At 51.8% G+C, this 12,419-nt stretch overlaps 1 protein-coding gene across 1 annotated transcript; it reads left to right on the top strand.

Moving 5' to 3' along the window:
• The first annotated feature begins 1,740 nt into the window (after window positions 1–1,740).
• LOC104544373 (cytosolic 5'-nucleotidase 1A-like) lies at window positions 1,741–6,151 on the top strand. The gene is made up of 6 exons (XM_010189230.1): window positions 1,741–1,793; window positions 2,528–2,695; window positions 3,191–3,320; window positions 3,992–4,114; window positions 5,203–5,381; window positions 5,849–6,151. The coding sequence occupies exons 1-6, from the start codon at window positions 1,749–1,751 to the stop codon at window positions 6,149–6,151; spliced, it is 948 nt and encodes a 315-aa protein (XP_010187532.1). The 5' UTR covers window positions 1,741–1,748.
• Window positions 6,152–12,419: the final 6,268 nt, after the last annotated feature.

Below are 12,419 nucleotides of genomic sequence, written 5' to 3'. Positions count from 1 at the left end.
ATCAGAGGCAGGTGGATGGAAAGGAGAAATCAGGCTCGGTTTGCAGCATTTGGAAGGTCAGAGCAGAAATTAGAGGTGTTCTCCCTCCAGGAAGGGCTCCTCAGCTCCCTTGCCTCCTCTCATTTCATTTCCACTTTTAGAAAAGTGCCTGGCTGAAATTCTGTCAGAGGAAAACTTCTCCCTGCTCAGTAGACAAGGGCTGGAGAGGCAGGTGGATGGAAAGGAGAAATCAGGCTCGGTTTGCAGCATTTGGAAGGTCAGAGCAGAAATTAGAGGTGTTCTCCCTCCAGGAAGGGCTCCTCAGCTCCCTTGCCTCCTCTCATTTCATTTCCACTTTTAGAAAAGTGCCTGGCTGAAATTCTGTCAGAGGAAAACTTCTCCCTGCTCAGTAGACAAGGGCTGGTGGTTGCCACCCTCTGTCTTACTCCATGTGAGGAGACTCCTTCCCAGCATAGATTGTGGGTGGGAGAAGCAGAGGGATGCTCGGCACCTCCTGCCTTTCCAGGCAGCCCCCGACTGGGGGAGCAGCTCTGCTAGTTTGTGCACATGCAAACTTTGGACCCCCATGGCAAGACTCCAGCTCTCAGGGCTGGCATCAGCCAGGTGCATTTCCTACCAGCCCAGGCAATGCTTTGCACAGCCCCCAATTAATAAAAATGAATTAAAGAAAATTGGAGCAAGAGAAAGGTCTCCCTGAAGACCCTGACTTCTTTACCATGCTGGCTTTGGTCTATGCTTGCACAGCCCTCCAACCCAGTAATCAGGTAAGGCATGAACTGGTAAATGGGGTTTTAACCCACCTGCCACTCCCAGCATATTTGTGGAGAGACATCACTGCTGCCTCTGCTCTCCAGAGAAACCTTACAGTGTAATTCTAGGAGCTGCTGGGTGGAAGCAACCCTCGTGGGATGTCCATCAGTGGCAATGGGAATAGTTCCCATCCCACAGGCTGAATGCTGGAAGTCCACCTCTAACACTGACTAGTGCATAGAAATGAAGTGTACAGCATGGTGGTTACAGGAACCACAGGATCTAGGTGTACAGAAATAAATGTGATGTCTTATTCAGCTGCTAGCTGCAGGCAGACCATGTAACCCCTCGTGACTTTGCTTTGCTAGACCTGGGTTAGCACAGCCTGCACAGAGACCTGTAGTGTAGGAGCTGGCTGGCTCAAAGGGCTGTGGAGGACCAGACCAGCCCCATCAGCAGGATCCCATCCTGCACCCAACCCCCGCCACACGTCTCTACTTACTCAGGCCTTTTGCAGCTGCAGATGAGCTGCTCAAACAGTGAACTTGCTTATTTGTGGATACAAATTTGCCATTCAAACAAAAAAAATAGTAGTAAGAAGGGCAATAAGGATATGCACTGGATGCCTGCCCATAAGATCTGACCTATTTTAGCTTTTTAGTTCAAATCAATTTCCAAACCCTAGTAAAGGTGCATAAAGACAGAGTTATTTTGTTGGGAAGAGCTTCATAACCACTTTCAGCAGTTCCCCCTGGAGAAAAATACTCTTTTGGGGGTGGAGGGGAAGCAGTGATCTGTGACTGAAAAGCTATTTCATCATATTTAATTGGAACTATTAGACCAGACTTTCTCAGAGCTGTTGTCAGCAGAAGCTGACATTTAGGTTGCTCCACTTGGTGGGTTGGAGGTCCCTTTTCCATTTTCCCTCTCTCTAGATTGGCTGTATTATAATGTATTGGTTTAATTTTATCTTTTCTCTTTGAGGCTGAAAGTCGAAGATGGCAGAGCCTGAAAGCACAGTCATAAACACCGATGTGAAACAGGTAAAGGGTTATTCATTACAAAACATGCATCCTGTATTTCTAAAGCAAGTTTTGAAATGCTGCCACAGGAGAGGACACATCACAACCCAGAGCTGTAGTGGCCTAAATTGCTTGTGCCTAGGTTTCAGCATACGTAGCCTGTCCCAGGGCTGCTAGGCACCTGATCCCAGTGAGGTCCATGCGATTTTGACATGGGAAGAGGTTGCAGGACTGAACCTTCAGTTGCATGGGCAGGATGGGTGCATTTGTTCACACAAATTTTGGAGCAGCCAGAGGGAAAGCAGCAACTTCTGTACATATATAGAGACTTTATTAGACTCTCCAGAATAGATACTAATAAAGGGTAGAACTGCCTGTACATGCAGAGAAACCCAGCAGTGCCCAGCTCAGCACAGACAGGCAACCATAACCATAGCTGTGCTGTGCCCACAAACGCCAAGATTATTAAGTAATGTCCTCTGGTGTGAGCTGTGCTCACAGCATATGGCACTTACCAGACAGGTTAGGGTCTCTCAACTGCCAACCCCATCCTTGCTGGCCAGAAGATGAAGATTGGGCTTGGTACCTCTTCTGCAAAGGCCCTCTGGCATCAGGAGCTGTGATGCACCGTGATGTCTCCAACACCCAACCCCATCACCCTGGTTGGTGGAGCCCTCTGTCCCCCTGCTCACCCCACCCCCCCCCAAGACCCTTCTTTGCTGTCCCCCAACCCCTCTTTCATCCTTGTCCTGCAGAAAGACCCCAGTGAGGCACTGGTCATTGCGGTGACCACCAGAGCCATATTCAACCTGGAGAAGGAGCACAAGCTCTACCTGGAGAAGGGCAAGGAAGAGTATGCAAGGCACCAGCAGGCCAACCAGGACAAACCCCTGCCACCAGGCACAGCCTTTGCCTTCATTCAGGTGAGCCCCATACCTGGCCAGGGGCATATGCAGACACTTACAGGATGAAGTGAAAGTTCAGATTTCCTGGCTTTACATCTCAACTCCCATCACAGGGTGCAGATACGCCTGTCCTGGGCATTGAGACCTGTGCTGCTCACCAGTCCCACATGTCCACCTCCCCACTGGTGGCATATCCTGCTCCCTGCCCTCATGGCAATGGCTTTTGCAGGATGGTTGTTCTGTCAGGCTCTCCATAACATGGTAGACTTGCCATAGCTGACAGATGTCTCCTTCTCTGCAGACATTCAAAACCCACCTGGACGCCTTCCTGTGTAACCTCATCTGGGTGTTCCTGCTCCGGCAGGGGGATTGGACTGGATGAGCTTTTGAGGTCCCTTCCAATCCCTAACGTTCTGTGATTCTGTGATGCAGCGCAAACCTTAACTGCAAAAGAGCCCTGGCAAAGCCATTGCAGTCATGCCTCTCCAAAAGACTCTCATCTTCTCCCTGCAGGCAGCACAGTATGTAAACAAGAAGATCCTGGAGGGCAACCCAGCAGAGAAGGACCTCTTTGACATCCTGGTGCTCTCCAACAACAGCCCAGAGAGCAGTGTGCGCATCATCAACAGTGCCAAGCACTATGGTAAGGGAGACCCCATCTCCAGGAGTGTCTGCTTCCCCCTGGGAGGCTGTGAAGCAGATAAGGCACCACAGTGGAGCATCAGAGGCAAATAAAGAGCCAGGGGACACAGGGGAAAGGGATTACTTGGAAACAAGCCCAATTCCTGCTGGCCCCATGCAGCTTCCCCAGGATGCTGGAGTATGCGCAGGGTACAGGCTCCTTGGCAAAGCCCGGCTCCTTTTGGCTGTATCCTTTGCACCAGGGGGTCTGGTAGCTTCTTGCACAGCTTGAGCATCCTTAGACAGCTACTAAAGAAACAGTTCTTAAAAACAACACCCCCCAAAAAAAAAACCCAAACAGCCCCCCCAAAAAAAACCAAACCACACATAAAACCATAACAAAAAAAAAACCAAAACCCACACCTGAACAAGAAAAAAGAAACACCCAAATCATAAATTGCAGAGTGCTGTCAGGAAGGCTCATTTAAGGGAGGTACAAAGGGAATATTTAACTGCACTCTGCAGCTTTTCAGTTTTTAGGAGCAATGGGGCAAGAAGATTCCCCACACAGCACTGGGAAATTAATTGCCCTGAGCTCTGCAGCAAAGCACGCTGAGGCTCTGGGAGGGTGGGGGGAGCTGCGAGAAAGATGTTGCCTGATAAAAGACTTTGCTCCCATCCCCTGAACTGAAGACCTGGAGATCTCCAAGTTCTGCTTCGTCAGTGATGAGGACTCCACGCAGTACCTGAAGTCCCACGGGGTCAAGCTCTTCCTCTCAGCTGACAGGACAGATGTCTGCAATGCCCTCCAGAGAGGTTTGTTCTCCCTCCCATTCCACATTCCCAAACCCACCACACTTTTCCCAAGCAGCCCAGTACTGAGAGGCAGTGGCAGAGCCTGTCCTCTCAGAGTGGCAAGGGGGTGAATGGCATATTGATTACCAGTACAATCCTGAACAGTTCAGTCTCCTCCTCTGTCCCCACCAGTAGCCTGCATCAGGATCTCTCAGATGCCTTCACAAGTCACCAAGCACTTTATGTATAATTCTGGCAATAGCTCTGCCATGGGCTGGTCATTCCCTGCCAGACATTTAAGCATTTCTAACCAAGGATGCTGCCTGTTGCTGCTGTCTGGATCAATGAGAGTGGATCAGCAATTCCCAGGGCTTTGTGAGGATGCTCTAGAAATTTGCTTTCTTGGTACATGCAGAGTTACCATGTGCTCAGTGATAGATATAAGCACATGCTTGACCTGGATTGGAGGGAGTGCAGTCTTCTCAGCAACTCTAATGGGGTTAATCACCTTCTTATTAATTTGCTTGAGTATGAGCACATCAGCTAGCCAAGGTTCTTCAAGGTCAGGAGCAAGCCATCTGCAGCCTGGGCTTTCCTTTGCTACACAGCACATTCCTGGGGCATCCTTGAAGGGCATCATTGCTCTGACAGGTGTCTCTCATCCAGGGCCCTTGGTCCTACTGGGAGCAGCCAGTAGGAAGAGAGCTGTAGTTAAGCCAATTACCCCAGTCAAGTGGAGGTGCCAGTCCCTATTACTCACAACATGCAGTGCTAAATCTGGGCATTAAAGCCAGGCTTGGCAGGCTGAGCAAGCACCAGGAGGATAGCTGCTTGTGCCTACAAAGCCACCCATCGTCTCTTAGCAGACCCAAACACCTCTCCAGACATCAGTCTCTGATCAGCAATGCTTTCTTGTCCATCCCCATCCCAGCCAGGAGGGGATAACAGCCCTAGAAAGGCAGGGTTGACCTCACAGGAAGACCCCTGACTTGGAGACCCTAACATTTGCTGTGTGGGATGGAGCAGAAGCATGGGGAGGAGCTGGCCATGCATGAGCTGCCCCCAGGAGGGGGTGTCTCTCCTGAGCCCTACCTTGCTCTGTCTCACAGGGGTCTCGGCAGCACTTGTCTTCCAGCAGGAGGTGCAGGCCCCCAGCACCCCGCTCCGTGTGGTGTTTGACGGGGACGCCGTGCTCTTCTCTGACGAGACGGACCAGGTCTTCCAGGAGCAGGGACTGGAGGGAGCATTGCAGTACGAGCGAGCAATGGAGGCTGTGCCCATGGGAGAGGTGAGAAAGTCACTGAGCTTTGGGCATGTGTAGGCTCTGCACCCACTGTGAACATATCTCCTGCTAGGGCTTTGCCATAAGTAGCCAAAAAAGCACAAATCCCTACAGGTTCCTTTGAATCTACCACTAGGTCCCTGGTGTGGGCCTGATCTGCAGTTCCACTCGAGTTGGATCTGGCCTGATGTCTCCTATATGAGCATCAGCTCCCAATTACACAGGGTTGTGGTTACTTCCTCTTCACCTTTCGTAGGCTAGGGTATCTTACTGCACAAGTCCTTGCAGAACTCAGACCCAGAAGCACTGGGATGTACCTTCCTGGTCACTTTGGTATTAGGGTGAGCACCACAACGCTTACCTTTCTCCCAAGCACCCTGTGAGACCCTGGAAGAGGAACAAGTGGGTTGCACAGGCAGAGTAGATCTTTCCTTACTTCCCACCCACTCCCAAGTATCTTGCTGTGCTTCCAGGGTCCCCTGAAGGCTTTTGCCATGCACCTTGGGAAGATCCGCAAGAAGTTCAGCCAGGAAACATCCCCCATCCGCACCTACCTGGTGACTGCCCGCGGTGGCCGGGACATGGGCATTCGAGCCATCAAGACACTTCGGGAGTGGGGTCTGGCCATTGACGAGGCTTTCTTCATGGACGGGGCTCCCAAGGGCCCCATCCTTGCCCAGATCCAGCCCCACATTTTCTTTGATGATGGCCTTCATAACATCTACGGGGCTCGAGATGTGGGTGTACCCTCTGCCTGGGTCCCTTCCTGCTGCTGATGGGCTGCAGGCCAGCAGTCCTCGCTCCCAGCAGCAGAGGGGACTGGGATAGATGAAGGCAAACCTTCTGGTGGAGAAGGAAAGATTTCCTCACCTGCAGCAAGCAAACCTCAGGGAAAGGAGACAAGAGCATTGCATGAGAGCACAGACTACCAGGCAAGACTTGTTGCTGATTTCTGCTCCTGATATGAGGTCCTTTAGGTATTAGGATAAAGCCAAAAGATGCAAATGCTCCAGTTAGGAAGGACACCCTTGCTGTGACACTGATAACTATCACCTACCTGCCCTGTAGGAGCTGCAGGTCTTTCTGCAGAGAAATAAATGAAACTATTACCCCACACATGAGCTAAAGGAAGCATGAAACCAACTGCTAAAAATGCTAACTTTGGCTGTGCTCAGACAGTCTCAAAGACTTATTCCTAGCACCTCTGCCCAAAGGAAGTCCTCAAGACCCTGTCTCACCAGAAATACTCAGCTTGGTTTCCTGGGGAGGCTGATGTGTTAGCAAGTCCTTCACACAGCTCCAGCAAAACCAAGCAGAGGCAGAAAGACTTCAAAGCCATAAAGGACCTACAAGCTTTTCAGAAATGGGTGAGCAGGTTGAAGAAAGCAAGCCCCGACACAGAATAGAGCGTAGCACAAGTCAGCTTTCCTTGGGCACACAGGTGGCTCACAGAGTGCCATTAGGAGACCTGGTCTTCTAGGACAGTGAAGCTGTAGGAGACAGGCCAGGGTAAAGACTGCAGCCCAGGTCTGAAGCCTAAAGAGGCAGAGCTGCTATGTAGCTCTGACATCCATCCAGGAGAGGGCACTGAAGCTGGACTGCTTACAGCACAAGCCATGCAGGGGCCAGAGCTGCAGACCAGCACCTCATGGACCAGAGCAGAAGTAGGTGCTCAGGCCTCAGCTTAAATGGGTCTCCCAAGGCTGGAGAGGAGGAATCACAGGTGCAGCTGCTCAGCACAGGTGGGGTTTATGGGTGCACTCAGGACTCTACCCAACACTGAGCCATCCCTTGTACAGGGATGCCTCTTCTCCAGCAGTTTGGACTTTGCTCCTAATTTTCCTGGGGAACAAGCAGCCCCCTGTGATTTGTTTATGGATTTCTTTCACCTGGACTGGATGTGAGCAGTTGCCACTAGAGGCCACTGTGCTGCCTGGGGACACAGCACCCCAAATTCCTGGGAGCTCCCCAGAGCCACCGTGTAAGAAAGTACAAACTGGCTGCTCAGGGCAGTGCCTGCTGGGTGGCAGTGTGATTATGGATGGAGAAGATAAAGATGCCTGTGGCTTAGGTTTTTTTTTTAATCTCAGCACAATCAGAAAGTAATTTTTAAAGGCTTCACAAGTATTCCTTTCACCAATGCTTTCTTCCTCCCAATAAATAAATAAATGAGCATCCCTGTGTGAGTGCTTGCCCCTTATACCCATGTTCAGCAGTGTGGGAGGAGGGCTGGAATAATTCAGTGCTCCTTTAAAGACATTCAGTTCTTTTATCCAGTCTTATACATGTGTATCAAGGTGGGTTAAATACACAAGAAAGCTTCAGTGGGCTTTGGATGAGGACACTGAACACCTTCTTGCATCCATGCCCCCAAGCCCACTCCCCCACCTGCTACCCTGGGCTTGGGGGCTTTTCACATCTCACCCTAGCAAGGGGTGCTGCTGGCCCCACCATGCCATCAACACAGGTCCTGTCCCTGCCACCATGGCTACCATGCGGGTCCCAAGTCAGTACTGGCAGGGGAGGCATGCCTGTGTGCAGGACTTTGGTAGGAATCCACCTTCGAAGACACAAAGCTCAGCAGGGTTTTGGCTCTAGCAGTCTGGCCTGTGGCCCTTTTGCTCAGTCCAGATGCTGAAATTAGATGTCTCGAGGTAGCAACATCAACAAAGTCAGCTACTCATCATTCACTAATAACGCTAAACACTCATCAGCCTCAATCGCTGAGCAAACATTAATTACAGGATGCTCAAAACATGCCCGGTGAGCAGGTACAGATGTTCATCACACTTTTATGCAGGTCACATACCGCTGGGCTCATCTCCAGCCCTGCTCACCATGCACAGCTGGCTGCTTCGGTGGCTGCTGGTGGTGGGGACATGGATCTGGCAGTGGTGGTGATGGTCCTGGACATCCTCTGCCACTTCGACCTATCACCCTTGGCCAAGAGGGAATTAGCTGAGTCAAGGATGGAGGGGACAGGCCCACGTGAGCCTTTGCAGGGCACGAGCTGCTGAGGCAGGGGGAAGGCACCGTATGCCTTCCTCTAGCAATGTCAGCACAGCAGGGGATGACAGGGCAAAATGTGCACAAAGTGGGAAAAAAGGGAAGGAAGCTGAGGGTTTGTGGTGTTGCATAATATAGGGCTAAGTGCAGCTGCTTTGGATCATGGCTCAACAGTGTAGCATCAAAACTGCCCTTTATTGCCCTGCTCCAAAGATGGAGTATCAAAAACACCCTCTGGCAAGGACTGCTGCAGCTTCACCCCCTGCTGCAAGGGCAAACTTCTTTCTGTCTTAGAGACACCTGAAATAAGTTCATTAATGCTTGGGATGTTGCTCAGGTCTTGGCTTTCTGAGGCATTTTAGTCTCCCTCCTTCAAGGAGCTGCTGGTGCCCAGGGGTCTCTGTTGCTGCTACAGCCCAAAGCTGGGATGGCTTGTGGGCTGTTTCTTTAATATCCATCTCAGGTTTTGGGGGCCAGGGCAAGGCGGGAGCAGATCACACCACCATGCCACTCACAGAGACAGGCTCCCTTTGAGCCCTGTTGGGTTTCACACTCTGGGAAAAGAAATGAAGGGGTGCAAAGAGGTGCAAAGGGGCTCCGAGGACCTGCACTTGTTTCTGGCCATTGCTCTTTAGGAACCTCACATCATCCCAGCTGAAGCTGCCTGGTGTTGGGGTCTCTGCCAGCACTGACTGGCCACTGCCTGGGATACCCCATGACACCCTCCTGGTGCAGGGAGGGCAGCAGGCAATGCCCCGGTCTGCTCAGCCACAGACAGGCCCACGGCCTCCTCTGCTGAGCCCAGCTCTGCCAGTGGTGCCAAACGAGCGGGCACCCTGTTTCAGGAGGGGGCACATGACCTCAGGGATCAGAGGCTGCAGCTGGCTGGCCTCATGGCGTCTGCAGGAGACCTTTGCCCAGGAGCATGCCCTTAATCCCCCACTCACTGCACCAGCTAATTTAGGGTTGCAATGCTAAAACAAAAAAAAAACCAACAAAAAAAACAACAAAACAAACAAACAAAACCCCAAAAGTTGGCATTATGAGAGAGAAAGGGATCTTTTATGAAAAGGTGGTGTTGCACAGAGAGAAGATTGGCGAGTACTTAGCTGCTAACAGATACATGCATTGGCAATGCCTGAGTGGTTCAGCTTTACTGTCTTCTGGCTATAGCAAGAGAGGATGCTGGAGGCTGCAGGACCCAGGTGCAGCTGCAGTGTCCACCAGGGATGCTCCTGCACCTCCCTCCACCCATAACCTACGAGCACCTTCAGCTGTGAGCATAGGGCAAGCATCTTCACATATCTGACCTCATCCTAAACCACCCTGGTGGCAGAGCTCCTTGGAAAACGCTCTGAGGTTTGCAGCCAAGAAGGCTGAGATGCCGAGTCCCACGCTGCAAATAATTATTAACTTGTTTTGTGTGCAGAAGCTTAGAAAGAAGGGTGTGCAAAGCCATAGACTGTGTTTGCTGAGGTGCTTAAACATGGGTTCAAGATCTTAACCCCAGGCAGGCACACTGGAAAACGTTGGCTGCGGTAACAAGTGAAGCTGGTGCTTCAGAGAAAGGTAGCAGTAAATAGTTGGGAATTAAGAGCCTTTATGGGCATATTCACAGAGCAGCACCCGCCCCAGGCGGTCAGGATTGATTCACCAAAGAGGAGCTGGGTGGTTGCTCCCACTCCAGAGAAACATATGGCAATTTTAAGCCAATACTTGGGTCAACATGGGGTGCTGACTCTCGACTTTCCCAGTCCACCCTCCTTCTAGGACCAGAAGATTCAATTGCTTCGGTGCTTTGACACATGAAGGAGATGTAATTGCATAAATTATGGTCTTCTCAAGACAACTTCAACTGGAAATTAAAGGAAATAACTAAACGGCATCTAGTGCTCGCAGAGAAAATGAGAGGGCTGGCATGCTTGGATGAGGCTGGAGGCACATCTTTGCATTGTGCATGGAAACCCCACTGGTGAGCCAAGGGCCCCTGCCCCAAGCCAGGACCATGGCAGGGATTGCTCAAGGCGGGTGTGGAGGTGAGTTAGGTCTCAGTGCACCCCATCACATTCTGGCGTGGGAGTCAATGAATCAATGCCATCATTGTCACTTACCACCCCATCCTGTCAGCCACTGGTCACGCTGCCTGCTGCTCTTGCCTGCCGGGGTTGTTGTTGCCTGTCCCCAGCAATTTCAGCGTGCTGCAAAATAACTTGGGTGAGGCAAACACCATGAGATCCCTGCCCCAAGGAGCAGATAGGGCCAGCAGCCAGGGTGAGACAGGTACCCTCCCCCCCGAGATGAGTGCCAGGCGTGTCCCCGGCTGTGGGGGAGGATGGGCTGGGGGATGCGGAAGAACGTCCGATGTTGAGTGGGGTCAGCTGCGGGCAGGCAGCATGGGGGTGGCAGGGATTTGGGCAGGGCCATGGAGTGGGTGGGACATGGGGACAGGCAGTGCCAGGTTTGGCAGCAGCCTGGCAAAGCATCGTGGTGTACGATTAAGCCCTAATGAAGGCACTAGGGCAGCTCACAGGCTTAAAGACCATGAGCATTTTGCTGCATAAAGCTTTTTTTTTTTTTAATAGCTATGGGAAAGGCTGGAACAGCAGGATATGATGGAGAAGGTCCACTGGGCTGAAAGTACCCCATGTTCAATGGCTGCTGCAAACAGTCCTGATGGGGATGGAGCCACACGCAGGGCTCCCTTCCCATCGTGACACCAAGCTGTGACACCTCGCTGCTAGCGAGCCTCCCTCACCTGCCAACTGAGATCAGGGTTTGCGGCATGAGAGACACCAAGGGAACAATTACCACCCAGCCTAAGCCCTTTGCAACTTCACTTAATGTCTCCCCATGGTCACTACAGCCCATGCTGGCAGCCAAAACGTGTTTAAGCAGGCTGCCGGCCAGCTCTGCCTCCAAACCAGCCCCAGCCAACCGGCATCCACAGACCAGGGATCATCACAACCTGCAATGCCCAGGACATCTCCCCCAGCATCTGCTACACTGGGATATGGTGGTCAGGGCCTGGATAAGTCCCTTTGACGCAACCCCTCCACTGCTCCCAGGTTTCCCATCAGCCGGAGCTGCTACTAAAGCACCTTCAGGTTTGCTGTTGCGGGTGTCACCCAGAAAAAGGATGTAATTTGGGATGTGCCAGTGCTGCTGGAAAATGCACCCTCGCCTTGCAAACTGTACGTCAGTTTAGGAAATGGCATTGGGAGGGGGCGAGGTTCTGGCACTTTGCCGGGAAAAAGTTACCACCACTTTGCTTGGGGGCTCGGGGCCGGTGAATCAGGCTCCACTAATTAGCTGCATCCAGTAGCTTCACACTGGCACCGGGTCCTCGAGTTGGAGTTGGGGTGTTAGCAGCCAGACCTGCCCAGGCTTGTGAACCTGTAGGCTCTGCTCAGCTCAGACTGAGGAATAGTTTTCTTTTTTCCTTTAGCAATGAGCTGCAAAATCCCAAACACTTTTTTCTGACTATGAAGAAGACATTCATCCTCTAGAAGTCCTACTAGCAGCTCTGCATTTAACACCTCTTGGCCAAAAAATAATTGGTGTTTCTGAACTGAAGCTTTTCTTGCCCTTTAGGTCATTGCAGTTTGGGGCACTGGCTACCACTGTGATAATTTTTTTTAAAAAAGGTGGAGGGAAGGACAAAAGCAAATGCACAAGCAATGTAAGGAGAAAGGGGCTGCCATCACACCCGTGCCAAAGCACTGCCAGACAGCAGGCAGGGGAGTTGCAAGAGCACCTTGAGAAAATAAAGTGTTTGAAACTAAGTGGCATCAGGTCCCCATCTGCATGGCAAAAGGCAGGTGGCATATCCCGGCATCACCCACGGAAGGGACCCCAATCTCCCTGGGCTGGGGCTGGGGTGCACCTCCCTGCAGGTGCCGCCGGGGCTGAGTCATTTGACCCCCCCTTGGGAATCCTCTCCGGCAGAGACTGAGCTTGCGAAATCGTGGCCCACTCCCAGGGGCGTGTCACCCCACTCGCACAGCCGTGGGGATGGGGACAGCGCTCCAGCTCACCCTC

Source organism: Mesitornis unicolor, unplaced genomic scaffold (genome assembly GCF_000695765.1).
Source record: "Mesitornis unicolor isolate BGI_N332 unplaced genomic scaffold, ASM69576v1 scaffold22097, whole genome shotgun sequence".
Lineage (NCBI taxonomy): Eukaryota > Metazoa > Chordata > Aves > Mesitornithiformes > Mesitornithidae > Mesitornis > Mesitornis unicolor.
This window is presented reverse-complemented; position numbering and strand designations above follow the sequence as displayed.